The sequence below is a fragment of the Myotis nattereri genome, assembly GCF_964212035.1.
Source record: "Myotis nattereri genome assembly, chromosome: 2".
Lineage (NCBI taxonomy): Eukaryota > Metazoa > Chordata > Mammalia > Chiroptera > Vespertilionidae > Myotis > Myotis nattereri.
In genome coordinates this window covers 112,414,496-112,436,323 of record NC_138076.1, presented here as the reverse complement: position 1 = coordinate 112,436,323, position 21,828 = coordinate 112,414,496, and the positions used below count along the sequence as shown (strand labels likewise).

General features: G+C 38.3%; 1 protein-coding gene across 4 annotated transcripts in view; it reads left to right on the top strand.

The window, feature by feature from the left end:
- FRY (FRY microtubule binding protein) overlaps nt 1–21,828 on the top strand; it is a gene marked incomplete at its 5' end in the record, with an annotated part of 453,417 nt that overhangs the window by 262,677 nt on the left and 168,912 nt on the right. For all 4 annotated transcript variants that reach the window (XM_081083582.1, XM_081083581.1, XM_081083584.1 and 1 more), the window contains 3 exons: nt 2,983–3,137; nt 18,199–18,298; nt 18,586–18,757. In XM_081083582.1, coding sequence (XP_080939708.1) covers nt 2,983–3,137; nt 18,199–18,298; nt 18,586–18,757 — 427 coding nt within the window. The remainder of the gene's footprint in view (nt 1–2,982; nt 3,138–18,198; nt 18,299–18,585; nt 18,758–21,828) is intronic.

The window sequence follows — 21,828 nt, the reverse complement described above, 5'->3', positions numbered from 1 at the left end:
TACTAAAACCTGGCAAGGATTTAACAAGAAATAATATTAAAAGGCAATTTCATTCATGAGCATAGAAACAAAACCTTTAAATAAGTTATTAGTAAACTGAATTCAGTGATGTATTAAAAAGATGATTCATCATGACCAAGTTGTGATTATTCAAACCTACAAGATTGGTTTAATGTTCATCAGTTCATTAGTATGTTAATTATATTAATAGTGTCTCAAGAAAGAAATATTATATGGTCATCTCAATAGATGCAGAAAAGCACTTTTAAAATTCTACATTCATCCATGAGAGAAACTCTTAATAAGTTCAAGAATAAAAAGAACTTTCTTGGTTTGATAAAGGTATCTTTAACAAACATGTAGCAAACATTACTACTTGATAGTGAATATTGAAAGTGTTTCCTGAGATTAAAATGACCAAGGAAGCTGACTGTCACCACTTATGTCATCAACATTATACTATAGATCCTTGCATTTGGAAAGAAAAATAAGGTGTCAGGAATAAAAAAAGAACTTAGATGGCAAATCTAAATGTGAAAGGTAAAAGAAATAAAGTTTCTAGAAAATAAGACAGGAGGATATCTTACTCCCTGAGATTATGGAAAGATTTCTTAAACAAGATGCAAAAATTACTAACCATAAAGAAAGACTATTTAATAACTTCTGTTCACCAAAAGGCACCATTAAGAGTGTGAACAGACTAGCCATAGCATGAAAGATACTTGCAACATAAACCAGTTCTTAAATCTAAATATATAAAGAACCCCTACAAATAAATAAGATAAAGACACCTAGAAAAATGACCAAACACTAAAACAAGCTATGTACAAAATAGGTTATCTAAATGGTCAGTAAACTTAAAACATTTTCCAGCTCATCAGTAGTTACAAAGATGCAAACTAAAGCCACGGGAGATGCTACCCACCAGTATGGCTGAAATTTAAAAAATTGGCAGTATCACTTATGACTCAGTAATTCCACTACTGGGTATATATTTAAAGAAATCCAAAACAGTATTCAAAAAGATGCAGCATTATTTACAATAGTCAAGATATGAAAGCAATCCAAAGTGTCTATCAATAGACAAATAGATCAAAAAACTGTGATACATACATCCAATGGAATATTACTCATCCATAAAAAAGAATGGAATGTTACCATTTGCGACAGCATGGATGGGCCTAGAGGGTATTATGCTAAGTGAAATAAGTCAGACAGAAAAAGAAAAATACCATATGACTTTACTTATATGTGGAATCTAAGGAACAAAATAAACAAACACACAAAATAGAAACAGACTTATAGATAAACAAAACAAACTGATGAGGGGGTTGGAGGGCTGGGTGGAAAAGGTGAAAGTATTAAGAAATACAAATTGGTAGTTACAAAATAATTATGGGATATAAAATAGAGCACAGGAAAAATAGTCAACAATATTATAATATGTATGTATGATGTCAGGTGGGTACTTGAAATATTGGGGGATCACTTTGTAAATTATATAATTGCTAACCATTATGCTGTATACCTGAAACTAATACAAAATAATATTGAATGTAAACTGTAATTGAAAAAGAACATTTTTAAAAGTAATAAAGAAGTATAAAGGTTAAATATCACCAATAAAACATAAAAAAAAGAAAGATTGTCAGTACCAAATGTCAATGAGGAAATGGAGCAATGGGAACTCTCTTGCCGTAGAGAGTATAAACTGGAAATACCATTTTGGAAAACCTATTGGCATTATCTACTAACGTTGAACACAGTATACCAACAACCAGCAGTTTCTAAGTTAGGGAGTGATCATAAATTAGAATACTATGCAACAGTGGGAATAAATTTATGTAGGTCCCTCTCAAACAGCAGTTGAGTGAAAGAAAGCAGGACACAAAGTTGTATATTATATAATTTCACTTACATGGAGTTCAAAGCCCAAACTAACCAATGGTGGTGGAAGTCAAGATGTGGTTGCTTCTGAGGAGGGGAAAGAGACCAGTGATTAAGAAAATGCACAGGCAGGCTTTACTGGTGCTAGCAATCCATGATTTTTACTTTGTGGTACTCACACTATTGTGTTCAGTTAAGATAATTCATCATATATTTGTGAATCATATACTGTGTATTTTGTACATCAATATCAAGTTTCCAAAGCACAATAATAACTTGCTGATTTTTGTTCATCTAACTTTGTAATGAAATGTTATTTTTAAGTCCTTTGCCATACTAACACCATATCAGTTTTTATCTTAAGCCCCTTTAGAAACTAGGTTGAGCATGTTTGACCATCCAATTAGAATGTCACTCCCCAAAACCACAATCTTTCCTTCTCCACCTTGTTGCAACTTCCAGAGGAGACAGGAAAATGTTTTTGGAGGGGAATATAGCCTCCAGGCACCAGTCATCTTCTGGACAAAAGACAGTAGCTTCAGGAATCAATTAAGTATCCTATTAATTCTCTTTACAATGCTGATATTTTATATGGAAGTCTCTGATAATGAAGAGTTTATTGATAACTGTATTTCTTTTTAAAAGATTGCCAGCTAAGCTTTACACAGTATATTTAGTAATCAAGCCTCCTAAACATACTCACTCTGATTTTTTCTTAAAAGACTGCATACATAAAAGCTCTCCTTTTGTATATTTAATTTTTTTTTGCCAAACACACATATTTTTCAGAAACATTTTAAATGCAAATAAGAAATATAGACAAAGTCTTCACCACCTTTCCAGCATTATATGATCGAGAATGAGTGGACCTATAGGACAGATTTATGTAGGATCCCGTTTAGTTCATACATTTCGGTATTCAGTTTCAATCACTCCCTCTTAAAGAGGAATATGTGAAATAAAAATTAATCAAGATGAATGCTCAGTCTTCACTTTTATTTTACCCCATTCAATATTGACTAAGCTTGATTTTGTGTCTTTTCCTGGAATAACATTTCATTAAACATGAATAATTGCTTTCCTCTGTGTATTCAGGTTCATCAACTTGGCTGTGAAGTTGTCGTCTTACTCTTGGAACTTAATCCTGACCAAATAAATCTTTTTAATTGGGCAATTGACCGATGCTACACAGGTTCCTACCAACTTGCATCTGGCTGCTTCAAAGCCATAGCAACTGTATGTGGAAGCAGGTATGGATTCTCGTGAGCAGGGGCTGCTGGTCAGTGGAAAATTCAATTAGGGTTGTTCTTCATGATATGAATAACTGAGAGCCGACTGCGTTTGCAATTATTCAAGCATAGTAAATTCTATGGGAATGCAAAATGGCCTATATTTCCCTGGCAGAAAGACCACACCTGTAAGTGTGCAGCTATGTTGATTTTTTGTATTCCACCAGGAGAGTGGTTTGTCGCTATAGCCCCATTCTTTTAATTGCCTGGAAATTGATAGTGAAACATTAGAACAGGATTTGAAAATGATCAAGAAGATATATTAAAGGAGTTTCTAGAAATGCTTGTGAGAGATGTGAGCAGTAAGCCCTTCAGCCATCTTTAGACCAAACTAAATCCAAAAAGCAGCCTTCAAAAGGTTAAATCCACTTTGTTCAAAACTTCAGAAGGGAAGAAAAGGAAAGAAATGTGGCACCCAGGTTCCACAGACCACACTTTTAAAACCACTGCCCTTGTTATTTAAATTAGTCATTCAGCAAAAAACATTCAGAACTATAGTTTATTGAATTTCATTACTATTATACAAGGTTTAATGAAGATACCCAAATTGCATGAGCTTTATCCAAAAAAAAAAAAAAAAAAAGCTCACATGTTAGAACTTGAAAGAAGGCAGCTGAAGTTTCTTTTGAAAAGACTCATATAGACTGTTGATTTTCCTTTTTGATAAATTGTTGCATTTTAAATGGCTATATTGATTCCCTATCCAGGTAGGTCAGTTGGTTAGAGCATCATCCAGATATGCCACGGTTGCAGGCAGGTTTAAAGGTTGTGGGTTTGATCCCCAGTCAGAGCACATACAATAATCAACAAATGAATGCATAAATAAGTAAAACAACAAATATCTCTCTCTCTCTCTCTCTCTCTCTCTCTCTCTCTCTCTCTCTCTCTCTTTCTCTCTCTCTCTCAATAAATTTAAAAAATAAGTAAATAAAATTAAATGGCTGTCTTCAGGTACCCAAAGAAGGGAATAAAAGTGAATTCATTTTAAATTCCCACTTATTACAAATAAAATAAAAGTGAACTAGTATTAAACTCCAAACCTATTTTGTTCTAAATCAATTAGAATAGAATTTTAAAAGACATCTACTTTCAGTAAATGTAAAATAACCCTGCTTTTTAGAGACAAGTTTCTCTTCAAAATTTTTATCTTTCTTTTAAAGATAGTAGATAACATCTCATGTCTAAAACTTTCATTTTTCCATAATTTTAGCAGTAGAATTTTTATTATGCACTTTAATCTCCATAAAAGTTTTAGCAAAGGAATATAAACTGATTTCTCCATCATTTTATTTCTCGATGTTAACATTAAAAAAGAATACTTGGATCTATGGGATATTACCAAAATAACATTTTTTGCAAAATTATCTTTCTCCAGAATGTATTTTATTTTTAGTCATTTCTATCTATTAAGTATAAACTTCACATGATGCTTTGATTCTAAAAAGTGTATTTAGAGTCTATGACTGGGACCATAGGTTTCCTCTTTTTGCTGCCCTTTTCTCAGTGATCTTGCTTTGAACTTTCCTAGCCAAATAATTTAATTGCATGCTGTCTCATAAAATGTTACATTTCATTCCTGTGAATAAGTCTAGATATTTTTCCTTAGGGAGTACAAATGAGTAATTTAATAATTTAACAACATCATCACAATTTCAGTAATATCTCCAGTCCCAAAAATATTAGGACATAAAATCCTCTATGCTTAGAGTAGATTTTTAAAGCTATGATCCTAAAATATTTGGGTTTCTTAAACAAATATTGCATATCAATTTACATTTATGACATTCATATTTTCTGAAGAAAGGTTAGAGGGCCAGGCAAAGCCATGGCCATGATCTGTCTGCCAAGACAGTAGCTAACATTGCTGTCATTTCTCACCACAGAGCATGTTTAGAATCTAAAGCTTCACTGTGGCCAAAATTTACTCTCTTTTCCCATAAATTCTCAGAATGTGTAGTTTAGACAAGTCTCAGATTTGTCTGAACAATCTTTGCACTTATGTTTTCAATTCTGTTTTTTTCAAAGAAATTCTGGTGTTTTAGCTTTTGTTTTTTAAATTCCTGCATGTTTGCGTCTGAAAAATACCTAAATATCTTCTCTTGTGAGAGAATAGATTCCTGAGAAGTCATACATAAACTGGATCATATTTTAAATTTCTCAAAAAAGTTATCTGGACAGTCACTCCTATGACAAGTCAGTTTCTAAAGAGAAGAATCCTTCTTGTGAAGTAAATAATTACCATCTCCTTTTCAAATAGGAATGATCATAAGCCAGACTTGTTTTATAGGAATATGACAATATAAGCAGATTCATTTATTAAAGAGCCAGTTATAATTGACTTGACAATACCTAAAAGATTGAATTATTTTAATGCTCTTATTGCTTAAAATTTTCTGCCTTTAGTTTTAGAAATGGAAAATAGCAATTTTTGCATAATCCTATATAATAAAAGCCTAATGTGCTAAGTGTCCAGTTGGCCCATCAGCTGTTCAACCAATCAAAGCATAATATGCTAATGATATCCGAAGGCCACTAAACCGCTCGCTGTGACATACACTCACCACCAGAGGGCAGTCAACCAGTAGGTTAGCTTGCTGCTGGGGTCTGGCTGATCAGGACTGAGTGAGACAGGCCAGACATGCCCTGGAGCCCTCCTGTGGTTCCTCCCTGGCTGGCCAACCTCCTGCATCCCTCCCTGGCCCTGATTGTGCACCAGTGGGGTCCCTCGGCCTGGCCTGCGCCCTCTCGCAATCTGGGACCCCTCAGGGGATCTCAGAGAGCTGTTTTTGGGCCAATCCCACAGGCTAGACCAAGGGACCCCACTGGTGCACAAATTCATGCACCAGGCCTCTAGTTAATATATCAATCCCTATATTTGTCAGGTGTGATAATGGGGAAAAGTAAGTTTCTACATTCTTTTATAAACAATACTTTTATTCCACTCTGGGCCACAGTAGGGTGCTGATTGTGCGACCCAGAACAACCCAGTGCTTGCTCCACCCTGGGACCCAGGAGGGGCAACTTGGACAACCCAGCACTTGTCCCACTCCGGGCCACAAGACAGCACTGCCGGGGTGACCCAGACCAATCCAGTGCACCCAGCCAGGGGCCACAGGACCATGCTGCAAGTGCACTTCCAGAGTGACCTAGGACACCACCCTGCCACGGATGCAAATTACATGCCAGAGGGTTCTGGGTCCATACAGGGAGTCACACACCAGAGGAACTGTGCACATGCCCCAGACACCCTGAGAACCTGAAGCAGACAACTGAGGGACCAGATCCATGGGAGAAGGGGATACAACTCAAAGTAGATACAATAAAGGCGTGAGACTCAAGGCAGACCCAACCTCTGGACTAAAAATTTCCATACCATTTGACCAAAGGGGCTTCAACCTCTTGGACCCCAAGCAGGGTGCTCAGGGCCAGAAAAAAGACAGCAAAAATGGGGAGACAAATAAATAATCTCTGAAGGAAAGAAGAGATTGCCAGAAAAGGAACTGAATGAAATGGAGACAAGCAGTATAGCAGAGAAAGAATTCAGAGTAATAGTTATATAGATGCTCAACCATTTAGATGAGAAATTCACCAACATGTGTAAGAATCAACAGGAAATGAAGAATGACATAGCTGCAATAAAGAACAAAATGGAAGATTTCAACAGCAGACTAGAAGAAGCAGAGGACCGAATCAACGAGTTAGAAGACAGGATAGAAAAAAACACCCAAACTGAACAGAAATTGGAAAAAAAGAATTAAAAAGAAGGAGAGTTTAAGGGAGATTTAGAACAATACGAAATGAAGAAACATCTGCATAATAGGGGTGCCAGAAGGTCAAGAAGAGGAGCAAGGATTAGAAAACCTATTTGAAAAAATAATGACAGAAAACTTTCCTGACTTAGGGAAGAAAAAAAGCACATGAGTACAGAGAATCCCAGACAACATGAACCCAAAAAGACCCACACCAACATGTTTGCCATAATTACAATGGTAAACATTAACAACAAAGAAAGAATCTTAAGGGCTGCAAGAGAGAGACAGAAAGTTACTACAATGGATCTAACATCTATATAATAAAAGACAAAAAGGGTAATTGACCGTACCTTTGCTACACTTCCCATTGGCTAATCAGGGTGATATGCAAATTAACCGCCAACAAAGATGGTGGTTAATTTGCATATGTAGGCTCCAAGCGGTGGAGCGAAGCCAAATGACCCCGAAGCCAACCCAGCAGCGAGGCCTCCCAGCCCTGGATCAGTGGAGCCACGAGGCCTCCCGGCCCTGGGGTCAGCAGAGCCACATGAGGCCTCACAGCCCTGGTGCCAAGCAGAGCCACAAGGCCTTCTGGCCCCAAGATCAGCAGAGCCACGAGGCCTCCCACTCTGGGATCAGCGGAGCCACGAGACCTCCCGGCCCCAGGATTAGTGGAGCTGCGAGGCCTCCCTGCCCTGGGATCAGCAGAGCCACGAGGCCTCACAGCCCCGGCGCCAGGCGGAGCCCCGAGGCCTCACAGGCTCGGGATCAGCAGAGCTGCAAGGCCTCATGGCCCTGGGATCAGCGGAGCAGCAAAGCCTGACGGCTGGGGTGGGGGCTCTGGCCAGAAACCAGCCAGAGTGAAGGCCTGGGTCCGGGTGCCAGAGGAAAACTGGTACCAGCAGCCAAGGGAAGGGAAGGGAAGGCCTATTACACGAATCTCTTCGTGCAACAGGCCTCTAGTTAGACTATAAAACAATGTCTCAACAGAAACACATCAGGCCAGTAAGGAATGGAATGAAGAATACAGAGTGGTGCAAAGCAAGGGACTGAATCCAAGAATAATCTATCAAATAAGATCATCGATCAAAATTGAAGAGGAAATCAGGAGCTTCGCAGACAAAAAAAAGACTAAGGGAGTTTATGACTACCAAGCCAACAATACAAGAAATGTTAAAGGGACTATTGTAAAAAGAATAAATAGAAAGGGGAGAAGGAACACAAGCATAAAGAATGAAAATAGCAACAAATAAGTACCTATCAATAATAACCTTAATTGTAAATGGATTAAATGCACCAATCAAAAGACATAGGGTAGCTGAATGGATAAGAAAACATGACCCATATATATGCTATCTACAAGAGACCCACCTCAGAACAAAGGACTCACAGAGACTGAAAGTGAAAGGATGGAAAAAAAAATTTCAAGCAAATGAAAATGGAAAAAAACTGGGGTAGCAATATTTATATCTGACAAAATTGACCTCAAAGTGAAGGCCATAACAAGAGATAAGGAAGGCCACTTTCTTATACTAAAGGGAGCAATATAACAAGAGGCTCTGACTCTGGTAAACATATATGCACCAAATACAGGAGCACCCAAATACATAAAAGAACTTATGGAAGATATCAAGGGAGAGATCGAGAAGAATACAATCATAGTAGGAAACTTTGATACCACATTGACACCACTGGATCAGTATTATAGATTTAAAAAATCAACAAAGAAACAGCAATCCTAAATGGCTCACTAGATCAGACAGAACTAATTGACATTGTCAGAACATTTCACCCCAAAGCTACAGAATATACATTCTTCGCAAGTGCACATGGGACATTTTCAAAGATAGACCACTTATTAGGACACAGACTAAGTCTCTTCAAGTTCAAGAAGATAGAAGTCATATGAAGCATCTTCTCAGATCACAGTGGCATAAAATTAGAAATCAACTACAACAAAAACAATTTTAAAAAATAGAACAATTGGAGGCTAAATGGCATGCTATTAAACAATGATTGGGTTACCAAAGAGATCAAAAAAGAAATAAAAAAATCCCAGAAACAAATGACAATGAAAACACAACAATCCAAAATCTATGGGACACAGTAAAAAGCAGTCCTTAGAGGAAAGTTCATAGCACTACAGGCCTACCTCAAAAAACAAGAAAAAATAGTAATAAATTAGCTAACCCTACAACTTAAAGAATTAGAAAGAGAGAAACAAGAAAACCCCAAAGTAGAAGGAACGAAATAATAAAGATTAGAGAGGAAATAAAAGACATAGAGACCAAAAAAAAAAAAAAAATCAATAGAACCAAGAGCTGGTTCTTTGAAAGGATAAACAAGATTGGTGAACTTCTAGCCGGGCTTATCAAGGAGCAATGAGAGAGGACCCAAATAAACAAAATCAGAAACCAAAGAGGCAAAGTAACAACTGACCCTACAGTCCTTTTCACAAAGGATTGTGAAAAACATACTATGCACAACTCTATTCCAGCAAACTGGACAACCTAGATGAAATGGACATATTCCTAAGAAACATACAGTCTTCCAAAACTCAATCAGGAAAAATCAGATAATCTGAATAGGCCAATAACTACTGAGCAAATTGAAGCAGTAATAAAAGAAAACTTCCAGCAAACAAAAGCCCTGATCCAGACAGCTTCACAGGGGAGTTCTTCTTTCACATTCAAAGAAGATATGAAACCTGCCCTCCTCAGACTATTCCAAAAAATTCAAGAGGAAGGAACACTTCAAACTCCTTTTATGAAGCCAGCATTACCCTAATCTAAAAACCAGATAAAGATAATACAAAGAAAGAGAATTAACAATATCTCTGATGAACATAGATGTTAATATCCTAAACAAAATATTAGCAAATTGCATCCAGCAATACATTAAAAAGATCACATACCATGACCAAGTGGGATTTATTCCAGGCATGCAAGGCTGGTACAATATCCGTAAATCAATAAATGCGATACATCGCATAAACAAATTGAAAGACAAAAACCAGATGATCATATCAATTGATGCAGAAAAAGCATTTGATGAGTGGATTAGAAAACTATGGTACATCTATGCAATGGGATACTATCTCTATATATAAAAGCCTAAGCCACTGTTATGACCAGACGACCAGAACACCTGGAATGACCAGTCAGCCAGTCACTATGCTGACCACCAAGGGGTAGATGCTCAATGCAGGAGCTGCCCCCTGGTGGTCAGTATGCTCCCACAGCCAACCTCCCACGGCCAGTCAACCTCCCACAGTCCCTTTCCCTGGCCCAGCCCCAATCGGGACTGGGCAAGATGGCCCCGATAGGCCCTGATCGCTGGCCAGGCCTAGGGACCCCACCTGTGCATGAATTTTGTGCACCAGGCCTCTAGTACTGCTATAACAAAGAAAGAACTCTTACCATTTGCAACAGCATTGATGTACCTGGAGAGCATTATGCTAAGTGAAATAAGTCAGTCAGAGAATGATAAATACCACATGGTCTCACTCATTTTTGGACGATAATGAAAAGGTAAAGGTTCATTTTGATGAACAAAAATATAGCCAGAGTCATAGAATCATCAAACAGGTGGTCAAACCTCAGAGATAAGTCAGGGGAGGGTGGCGGGGGGTAACCAAAGGACTTGTATGCATGCATATAAGCATAACCAATGGACACAGACAGTAGGGGGTGAGGGCATGTGCGAGGGTGGGGGGGAGCAGCTGGGGACAGGTCAATGGGGGGGAAAGGAGGCATATGTAATACTTTCAACAATAAAGAATTTAAATTTAAAAAGTAAAATGACTTTTATTGATCTCAGAGAGGAAGGGAGAGGGAGATAGAAACATAAATGATGAGAGAGAATTTTGAATCCACTGCCTTCTACATGCCCCCTACTGGGAATCAAGCCCACAATATGGGCATGTGTCCTGATGGGAAATTGAACCATGACCTCCTGGTTCATAGGTCGATGCTCAGCCACTGAACAACATGGGCCAGACATGGTCTCTACATTCTTCTTCTTGGTTTCTTTTATTTCTGTAATCGACTCTGTGTGTGTGTGTGTGTGTGTGTGTGTGTGTGTGTGTGTGTGTGTGTAGTGAACTTGCTGGTCTCCAATCAAACCTATAACTGTAACTATGGCTATCATATAACTCTGGTTCTATTAAGAGATTTGGAAGTCAAAGTGGAACTTGAATACGACCAGGAGAAGTAAAGATTAAAGTAGAAAGTTATGGTAGAAATGGTAATATTAATTTTGAAGAATTTTTCATAAAATATTATTTATATCTGATTAAAATCTATTAAATCTATCTCAGTACTATAATTTAGCACAAAAGAAAACAGTTCACCTATTAGACAGCATTAGTTCAAATAACTATTTGGCTTCTGTCCATTTTCTTATTAACTTCCCTCTTAACTCCAAATCATATCAGTACAGAACAGATAAGGAAATTGAAAAAGAGATTAATTGGCTTTTTAAGGTTATTAATCAAGGTAAATAGCATGCTCCATATTAAAAGTACAGGCCATTTCCAATCACTGACCTAACAAAATTCTCTTAACATTTAATTAAATCTTAAGAATTCCATTGATTTTGTTCTTACTGTCTATCCAAAATACTACTAAAAATATTTAATAGATATTTCAGAATTATATATAAAATTAAAGTTTTAACTTTTAAAGAATTGTGTTGGGTTTATTTTTGTTGTCATTGTTGTTTGTATGTTTGTTTTGCCTTAAGTTAACTCTATAAATCTTTCCTAATTTAAATCAGGCCCAGCAAACTTGAATTCTTAAAAGTCAGTGCCCCACTTGATCAATTTCCAAGGAAGAAATATGAAGCTTATGACCCATGAATCCCAATAGCACCCCCTACCTAGTGATGTTTAGCCTCATTTGATCCAATTGGCCCTCTGGAGGGCTGCTAGTGTGGGGATTTGGGCTCTAAAAACTTACTATCTTTTCTTAATGAAATTTATTGGGGTAATATTGGTAAATAAAATCATATAGGTTTCAAATGCACAATTCTATAATACATCATTTATATATCATATTGTGTGTTTACCTCACAATGTCAAAGCTCCTTTCATCACCATATATTTGGCCCCCTTTACCCTGTACTACCCTCACCCCTTTACTCTAGTAACCACCATACTGTTATCTGTATGAGTTTTGTTTGTTTGTCATTTGTTCATTTGTTGCTTCTAGTTTTATATCCCACATATGGTTGAAATCATATGGTTCTTGACATTTTATCTTTGACTTATTTGCTTAGCATGATACTCTCAAGATTTATCAGTGTTTTCACAAATGGCAGTATTTTGTCTTTTCTTATGGCTAAATAATATTTCATTTTATATATGTACCACATCTTTTTTATCCAATCATTTATCAAAGGACACTTGCCATGTCTTGGCCATCATGAATAATGCTGCAATGAACATAGAGTACATATATCTTTATGAATAAATGTCTTTAAATATTTGTTAGTAGATACCCAGAAGCAGGATTGCTGGGCCATATGGTAACTCTATTCTTAGTTTTTTGAGGAGCCTCCATATTGTTTTCCATAATGGCTGTACCAGTTTACATTCCCATCAGCAGTAAATGAGAGTTTCTTTATCTCCACAACCTCTCCAACACTTGTTATTACTCTTCTGGTTGATAATAACCATTCTAACAGGTGTAAGGTTGTATCTCATTGTAGCTTTGATTTGCACTTCCCTAGTAGCTAGTGAAGTTTTTGTTCCCATATACAAAAACTAACTCAAAGGGATAAAAGACCTAAATATAAGACCTGAAACAATAAATTACATAGAAAACATAGTAAACAAACTAAACTTATGAACTTAGTTCTTAGAGAGGATTTTATTAATTTGACCTCAAAGGCAAGGGAAGTAAAAACAAAAATAAATGAATGGGACTATATCATACTAAAAAGCTTCTGCATAGTACAAGAAACTGTCAACAAAACAAAAAGGCAATCACCCAAATGGGAGAAGACATTTGCAAACAACATCTCCAACCAGAGGTTAAATATCCAAAATATATAAAGAACTCATACAATTCAACAACAAAAAAGCAAATAACCCCAATTTAAAAATGGGCATAGGACCTGAATAGATACTTATACCAGAAAGGCATACAAATGACAAACAGATATATGAAAAGATGAAAACTTAAGTATCTTGAGTTTGAATTCAACCTGTGTGCTTTGAGCAAGTTACTACAAATTCTTACTCATCTGTAAAATGGGAGTGATAATAAGGTTAGCGCACGGATTAAATAAAATAAGTCTCTTGAACTGAGACCTGGCACCTAAAAAGCACCCTGTAGACACTCTTATTCACTAGTTGTTAGAAGCAAAAAGCTACAGAGTAATCCCCTCCATTGACTAGTAATATCTATTAAAAGAATGTCTCAAAGTTATCCTTTGTCATTTAGTTCTAAAGAAACCATAGCTAGTGGGCATTTCCCAAATTCTTCAGAAATATCCTCTTTTCTAGCCCTGGCTGGTTTGGCTCAGAGTGTCAGACTGTGGACTGAAGGGTCCTGGGTTCAATTCCAGTCAAGGGCACATGCCCACGTTGTGAGCTCAGTCCCCAGTGTGGGGTGTGCAGGAGGCAGCTGGTCAATGATTCTCTCTCATCATTGATGTTTCTATCTCTCCCTTCCTTTCTGAATCAATAAAAATATATTTTTTCAAAATCTTCTCTTTTCTAGATTGAAAAAAACACTTTTATTTCTTGTTTACTAGTACTTTCTGAATCATACCTACCTTTCACATTTATTTCACCATTTGAATTTTATTCTGTATAATCACAGCTGCCTTTATTCATCTTGTGCCATTCCAGGGGGCCTATGGTGAATAATTAAATGCTGGGAGGTATAAGCTTCCATTGCTAAGCCTGTTTAATATAACTGCATTCACATGGTTTATGTGTTCTCTCTTGCTCATTTTATATCTTTCTCACTTTTCCTTATCTGGGTTTTTTTCATTTTCTGGATCTGTGTTATTCCTCTCAGTATTGTTTCAACATAAATTCCACAGGTCATTCTTAAGCAACTAATGAATGCCCTCATTACTTGGTCACGTGCACAGCCCCACTTAAAAGACAGGCTTTGTCTGTTCTTTTCCTGCCTTTAAATTCCAAGTAGTGTTTCTAGTATTCTTCTTTATATAAATATGTATGAATTAAGTCCCAATGTCAAAGATAGAGATATAGGTAGGGCCACCTCTGCACTATGGGCCTCAGAAGAAAACGTCCTTTCTATTTTCACAATCAGAATGGTCTGCTTCCAGATATTGTATCTTGTAAGAATTCCAATGTAGACTGGTTGTGACATGTTCTGCTGTGGGCTGCTAGGAACACTGTGGGTAAACGCATGAATCCTTTGGAGTTAGGCATATCCAGGAGGGAGTCTAGGATCCACTCCTTCTATGTGACCTTGGGCAAGTGCTTAGCTTCTCTAAGCCTCACCAGCATTTTGTGACAATTAAATCACAAATCTAGGTAAAGGCAGTAACTGGCACAAAGTAAGCACATCATAACATAAACGTCACCTTTCCTTCATCATCCCCTTCACCACCACCGTCTGGGGGCTTTCCCCAATTCTCTATCTGAGACATCAGCCTCATGCTTTTTTGTTCTTTTGAAACTGAAAGTTCTAGAAAAGTAATTATTTTGGAGTGCAAATTAGTAAAGCCATTTTGGAAGGCAATAGTGCAATATCTCCCCCAAATTTAAATGTGCCCTTTGACCCTGCATGATGTCTTGTAGGCATCTGTTTTAAAGAAATACTTTCACATCTGGTGTTTGTGGCATTATAATAGTGAAAAATGAGAATAACAGAGGATCTGAGTGCAGGAAATTTATTAGTAAAACCCCACGAGGTCAAAATCTATGGGGAAGTGGAGGAAGTAGAACTGGGCAGAGGAGTGAAAACTTCAACCAGTCCCTCAGGGGCTGCTCCTGCTGGGGAGCAAGCATGACCTTGGCCTGAGTACATCTCTCGGGCTGAAGGCAATTCCCAGAGAGGGTTCAGCCAGCAACATCAGCCTCCAAAACTTCAGTTGGAGGATTGAGTGCCGGGTTCTGAAAAGGGACTCTAAGTGGCACACCACTGCATCCCCTACAAAAGTGGTTATAGTCTGTCCACACTTTGGAATACTTTGCAGCTTTTAAAGAAGTCTGAAGTGGGCCTTATTGTTCACTGTAAAACCTAAATTCCAAGCACCACATGTAGGTAGTATAATCACATTTATGTTTAAAGTCCTATGTAGTGAGGGTGGGGTATGTACATACACATCTTTGTATATCGACTTAAAAAAGGGCTAGGACACACACCAAAATGTTGACAGTGGTTGCATGTAGGGTCAGAAGCAATGGCTGGGGGAGAAAAGGAGATGGGGCACATCCACATTTTATTCTATGCACCTGCCTACAACCAACACTGACTTGCCAGCCATGTAAGTGGAGCATCTTCAGAGTGGGTCCTAAGCCTCATGTGTTTCTTTTAAAAGGAAAATATATTCATGTATTACTAGTACCATAAAAAATTAAAATTTGAGTAATATAGAATATAAAAAGTACAAATCTTATTTTATGTGTCTAAGCAACTCTCACTATAATCTCTCACTAAGCTTACCTACCATAAGATGGGCCTGTATTCATAGTAGGATTGTGCCTTTCTAGAAGAGTGAAAGTTCCAAAACAGAACTTCTGAGACAGTGTAATTATATACAATCAATAAAGGAACCCACAGAATAACCAATATGTTTTTTACCTTCAAGCTACCTTCTGCTTTCTGAAGGTTGCCTTAAAATAAATATCAGGTATCGAGATCCCTCCTACTTTGTTCTTCTTTCTCAGGATCGCTGCAGCTATTCGGGGTCTTTTTTTATTCCAGATGAATTTTTGGAGAGTTCATTCTAGGTCTGTGAAATATGCCGTTGGTATTTTAATGGGGAGTGCATTGAATCTATAGATTGCTTTGGGTAGTATGGACATTTTAATGATGCTGATTCTACCAATCCATGAACACAGTATGTTCTTCCATCTGTTTATGTCTTCCTCTATCTCTTTTTTCAGTGTCCTTTAGTTTTCTAAGTACAGGTCTTTTACCTCCTTAGTTAAGTTTATTCCTAAGTATCTTAAATTTTTTGGTGCGATGGTAAATGGGATTGTTTTTTTAATCTCTCTTTCTGTAAATTCACTATTGGTGTGTAAAAATGCCATAGATTTCTTGGAAGTCTTCTGGTATAGACCATTCACTAATAGTTTTCTCACCAGAGGTTTTCCATTTGTGACCTCATTTCCACTATAGCTAAGAAAATGCATATAGTAAAAAGATATCATATTTAAATAGTATATCATAGCAAGAAATAGTGGATTTGATCTCCATGTTCCATTTGATTATGCCTCTAATTGCCTCATAATTTGTTGTCTCTGTCCCTATTTTCCCCTAGCTTTCATACCACACATACAGCCAATTACTAAATCCTGCTGACTTCTCTGTTTCAACTGTCCCTGCCCTAATTCAAAACCTTATCAATTCCTATCTGGATGATTGTCACAACATCCAATATTGACCCCCTGCAACCCATTCTTCATTCAGCAGCCAGAGTAAGTGTTCAAAACCTAATGTCATTTCTTAACACATAACCTCACCCCCACCCCCACTGCAAATCCTGTAGGATCTTCACATATCTCCCCCCTCCCCAGACCCATCACCTTTTATTCTTCTACTTGTTTCTTTCACTCAGAGAGTCTTTCCTTTTCACAAGGTATCTTGCTGTTTCATCCTTGTAATTTTTAAAAATGTTCTCTTTGCCCAGAACACTCCCATACCACCCTTCCATGGTCTGGCTGAGGTCTCCTGTGGCTTGAGGCTCAGTTTATTTGTCTCTCCCTGGGAAAAGCCTTTCCTGACCCAACTCTGATTTAGGTGTCCCTCATTAAGAATTCACAGCCTGCCATCATACCGCTCATCATAACTAGACTGTATAGTTTTGTCTCCCTAAATATACTGGAAGCTGCCCTTAGGTGAAGGGACCAGCCTCACTAATCCTATGTAATAAAAGCCTAATATGCCAAATGTCCAACTGTTTGCTTGACCATATGACCAGTCTCTATGATGAGCACTGACCACCAGGGGGCAGATTCTCTGACCGGTACATTAGTTTGCTGCAAGGGTCCAGCCCATTGGGACTGGGCCGGACGGGCCAGACATGCCCTGGAGCCCTCCCACAGTCCCTCTCCGGCCCCAATCGTGCACTGGTGGGGTCCCTTGGCCTGGCCTGCGCCCTGGTCTGGGATCCCTCAGGAAATGTCAGAGATCCAGTTTCAGCCTGATCCCTGCAGGCCAGGCCAAGGGACCCCACTGGTGCATGAATCCGTGCGCTGGGCCTCTAGTAGTATCATAAGTACTTTGCAATTGTTCTTGGTATATGTTTCTTGCTTAATAAATGTAGAGAGATTGAATGAAAATATTAAATCAGTGAGCTATTGAGAAATTTAAACATGTCATCTAAATGCTATCCTTTCTATTTGTATTTGTTTTTCATTAAAATTTATATGTATTAGATATATTTTTTAATGTTTGTTTCTCCTGGTGTGACAATGTTCAATTTTAAACAAAAAATAGAGTTATTTCCCTCTATCTACTAATGAACAGCAAAAGGAGGCAATACATCTACACAATTGAATTCTACTCTGCTGTAAAAAAGAAGGAAGTCTTACATTTGCAACAGCACGGATAGAACTAGAGAGCATTATGCTAAGCGAAATAAGCCAGTCAGAGAAAGATAAATATCACACAATCTCACTCATTTGTGGAATATAGTGAACAACATAAACTGATGAACAAAAATAGAACCAGAGACATAGAAGCATCGAACAGACTGTCCAACCTATGAGGGAAGGCGGGGGGTGAGTGGGTAAGAGATCAAACAAAGGACTTGTATGCACGCATTTGAGCAAAACCAATGGACACAGACAGTAGGGGGGTGAGGGCTTGTGCTTGGGGGAGGTTGTAGTGGGGGAGGGGTCATTGGGGGGGGGGAAGGAGACTCATGTAATACTTTAAACAATAAAGAATTTTTTAAAAAAGAAGGAGGCAAAACAATTGCCAAATGAGCCTGGGATGTCATTAATAAGTGTGACTGAGGTCAGTGTGCCTTCTAGGATTTGAGAGGTAATTGGTTTATTAAGATTACTAGTCAGGCAGTCTTATAAACTGTGTTTTTGGTCTTTTTTTTTTTTTTAGGAACTATCCCTTCGACATAGTGACATTGCTAAACCTTGTTCTATTTAAGGCCTCTGACACCAACAGAGAGACCTATGAAATCTCCATGCAGCTCATGCAGGCATGTACCATTTAGTGTCAGAAGCATCCACCCTTGGGCACAGAAAATAGAAATGGGGGTTGATCCCTGGGTTGCTGTTTCTTGATATGTATTTATTTATATCATATGTGCATATCACTGTAAATAGGAATTAACTGATGCTCTCCACTGAATACAACTATATTAAGTACTACTATATTGAATACTATTATATTCATTAGTTTACTTTGAACCTTTATTAAATAGAAATGCTCCTGATGTAGCCAATATTTTTCTGTATTGTTTCTTACTTTCCTACCTCTTTATAGATCCTTGAAGCAAAGCTTTTTGTTTACTCAAAGAAAGTAGCTGAACAAAGACCTGGCAGTATTCTCTATGGAACCCACGGCCCATTGCCACCCCTCTACAGCATGTCCCTAGCCCTCTTGTCATGTGAACTGGCCAGGATGTATCCCGAGCTCACTCTCCCGCTCTTCTCAGGTACCAGACAATAGTCAGTGATGACATGTGTGATCATTTCTGCTCTAATTAACCTTGCTTTTTAAATTTTAATGCCAATTTAGTCATACTTATTTGTGCTAAATTTATAGATCAAAATTATTATGGATTAAGTCCAGTTACGTAAAAAGTAAATTTTAGAATATCTTTAAATGTAAACGTATCTGTTTATCTAAAACAGTGTAGGTATAAATAAACATGGGACAAATGCAAAGATGCTTAGATTAATCATGTTTTTACAAACAAGATTATCTATGTAAAATTTTCCAAAGAAATGAAATATAGGTGGTGTAACTTGTAACACATATAATTGCTGCAAATTGTTTGTGGGTGGTGGTGGTAAAGGTGATTTGTAGCTTGTATATTTCTACATATATGAATTGTTGTGAGTTTTGTATTTGGCACATCTTTGCAAATAATCTTTGTAAATAATTTTTGTATAAATTTATTTTAAAAAATTGTATTGGTCAATTAAGTTTTGCCTGAGCACACATAGTACCTTGAGGGGAGGCTGACTTTGGTATCTTGAATTCATCTCCTTTGTCTACATCTCCACTGCCTTAGTCCAAATCCTCATGAGTCCTGCCCCTGGCCCGCCCCACCTGTACCACACCCTGACTGCCATCCACCTGCAAAGCAAAACCAAATATATACAGCACTTCCTAACTCAAATGTCTGCCCAGTCTTCCTAAAAATTGCTAATAACAGCTTCTATCTATTGAGTGATTAAAGTGCCAGGCTCTGTTCTAGGCACTTTATATACATTTCACTTATAATTTAATCTTAGACCCCATGAGTAGAGGTTAGAAGTGAAGCTCTGGAGTCAGGCAGCCTGGGTTGATCACTGGCCCGGCCATGCACTAGCTGCCGGACCACAGGCAAGTCACAGAGCCTCTAAATTCTATTTCTTTGTCTGCAACAAAAACTACCTCATAGGATGTGAGGATTAAAATGAGCTAATAATAGTCAAGCTATTAGCCAAGTCCTGGCATGGGATTGTCACCATCACCACTACCATTGGAATCATCATTTCTATTTTACAGATGAGAAGCTAAGGCTTAGAGAGGTTCAGTAATTTGCTCAAAACCATATAATGAGGAAGCAGCCAAGTCAGAACTAAATCGAGACATCTTTCCCCAAAGCCAGTGCTATAAAATTGGAACACCTTCACCTATAAGACACCTCCTGTTCCAAACTTTCTTTCTGCCTTTACCCAGCAAACCTTGATTTCATTATCAGGTAATCCTTGCTTCTGTTCATGCTGCTTCCTCTACTGGAAATGGCCCTCTCCCTAATTCACACTCGTTCTTAAGATCTATTTAAAATCTACTACTTTGTAAAACCTCTCCATCTACCTGAGACAGAGTGAGCCACATCCTCACACGGTGCCTGAAACAGTGCAGGAAGGATTCAAGAAAAGCCTTTTTTATCATTGACACTATTATAAATGTCCCCATTTTCCCCTCCTATGCCTACCTCTACCCAACCTCCACCCCCTCCCTCTGTCCATCACCACACTGTTGTCTGTATCCAAAGGCTATGCATATATGCTATCTGGTTAATCTCTTCATCCAAGAAAATCCTTTTCAATAAATCAATTCTCTCCTTCAAAAAGTGAATTTTATTTTTATTTACTTCAACCAAGAGTTGAGGGCCACCTCAATGTTAGGCACTGTTCATGGGTCCTCAGAATACAGTGGAAAATAAAACAGTCTCTCCCATCAAAGGTTCATCATAATCTAGTAATAAAGTAAGGCTTACAATTGTATGGCTGTGATACAGTGTAGAAACTGCAATAAATAAAGCACATTCTGCTGGAAGATGAAGGTGTGATCAATTATTGGGCCAGGGATATCAGGAAAGACTTCTCAGAGAATGTGATGTCTGAGCTGCAGTTCAAAAGAAGTAGAAATTTGCAAAGCAGACAAATAGTTGACATTATGTGGGTAAGCAGGTAGGCAGTACAGACCAAGGAAATGTTGTATGCTTGGGCTCAGAGGTGTCAAATAGCAGGTTGTATTTGAGAGACTATGTAGTGGTCAATTGGCTAACATAATATATGCAGGGACAGGGGAAGGTCATGGACAGATAGAAGCAGGAGTCAAATCTTGGAAGGCCTTGTATTGCTCCCTAAGGAGTGTGTAGGCCAGTGATCTCCATGTCTTTCTTGAAACCTCTCGGAGCCCTGTGAACAACAGGGAAGGCATCCAGGCAAGGTGCTTGGGTTTTGAAAGCCACTGATGAGTTTCAAACAAGAATGCATTTTAGATGGGCTACAGTGTGGAGGGAGCACTAGAGAACATGCAGTCTAGAGAGAAGAGACCAGCTGAGAAATGATGACAGTCATCCAAGGAGGAAGTTATGAAGGCTGGAACTAGGACATCCCAGAGCAAGTGGAGAGGAGTGACCAGGGTGATGAATCCTGGGTGGAGCACACAAAAGAGAGTGCCTGTGTGAATCTGGGGACCAGTGGTGATGACCCCATCTTGAGAGCCATTCAGGGAGAAGAGGTTTAGGGTGAAGTGGGGAACATGAGCTCAGCTTGGGATACTGAGTGTAGGTCTCTGTATAGACAGACCAGCGTCAAGCGGAGGCCAGCACTAGCACCTCATGGAGGAACAGAAGGATTTAGAACCAAGGGAGCAGATGAGATTGTGTTTGTACAGAGCCCAGAGTGAGAGAAAGAACCTGGCTACCCAATTTCCAAGCACTGAGTCAAGGAAGGAAGGGGGAGGGAGAGCATGGAGGCACATTGAGAGAGAACACCTAGGCCCACTGTCTAGGTGATTTTAATGGAAACCTGGAGAAAGAAGATTTATGAGGAGGGAGTGAACAGTCCACAGCCTTGAATGGAATAGAGAGATCCCAAAAGATAAGGTCTAAAATTACCCTCTGGATTTCTCAATTCACTGGTAACTGACAATAGTTTCCTTGGAGACATAGCAGCAGGAACCAGATCTCAGCCCTGTGGCTGAGAAAGAAGGAAAGAGGGAGGGTGTGGCTAGTCAGAGGATGAGTGAGGTTTTATTTTAGCAAGTTTATTCACTGAGTGG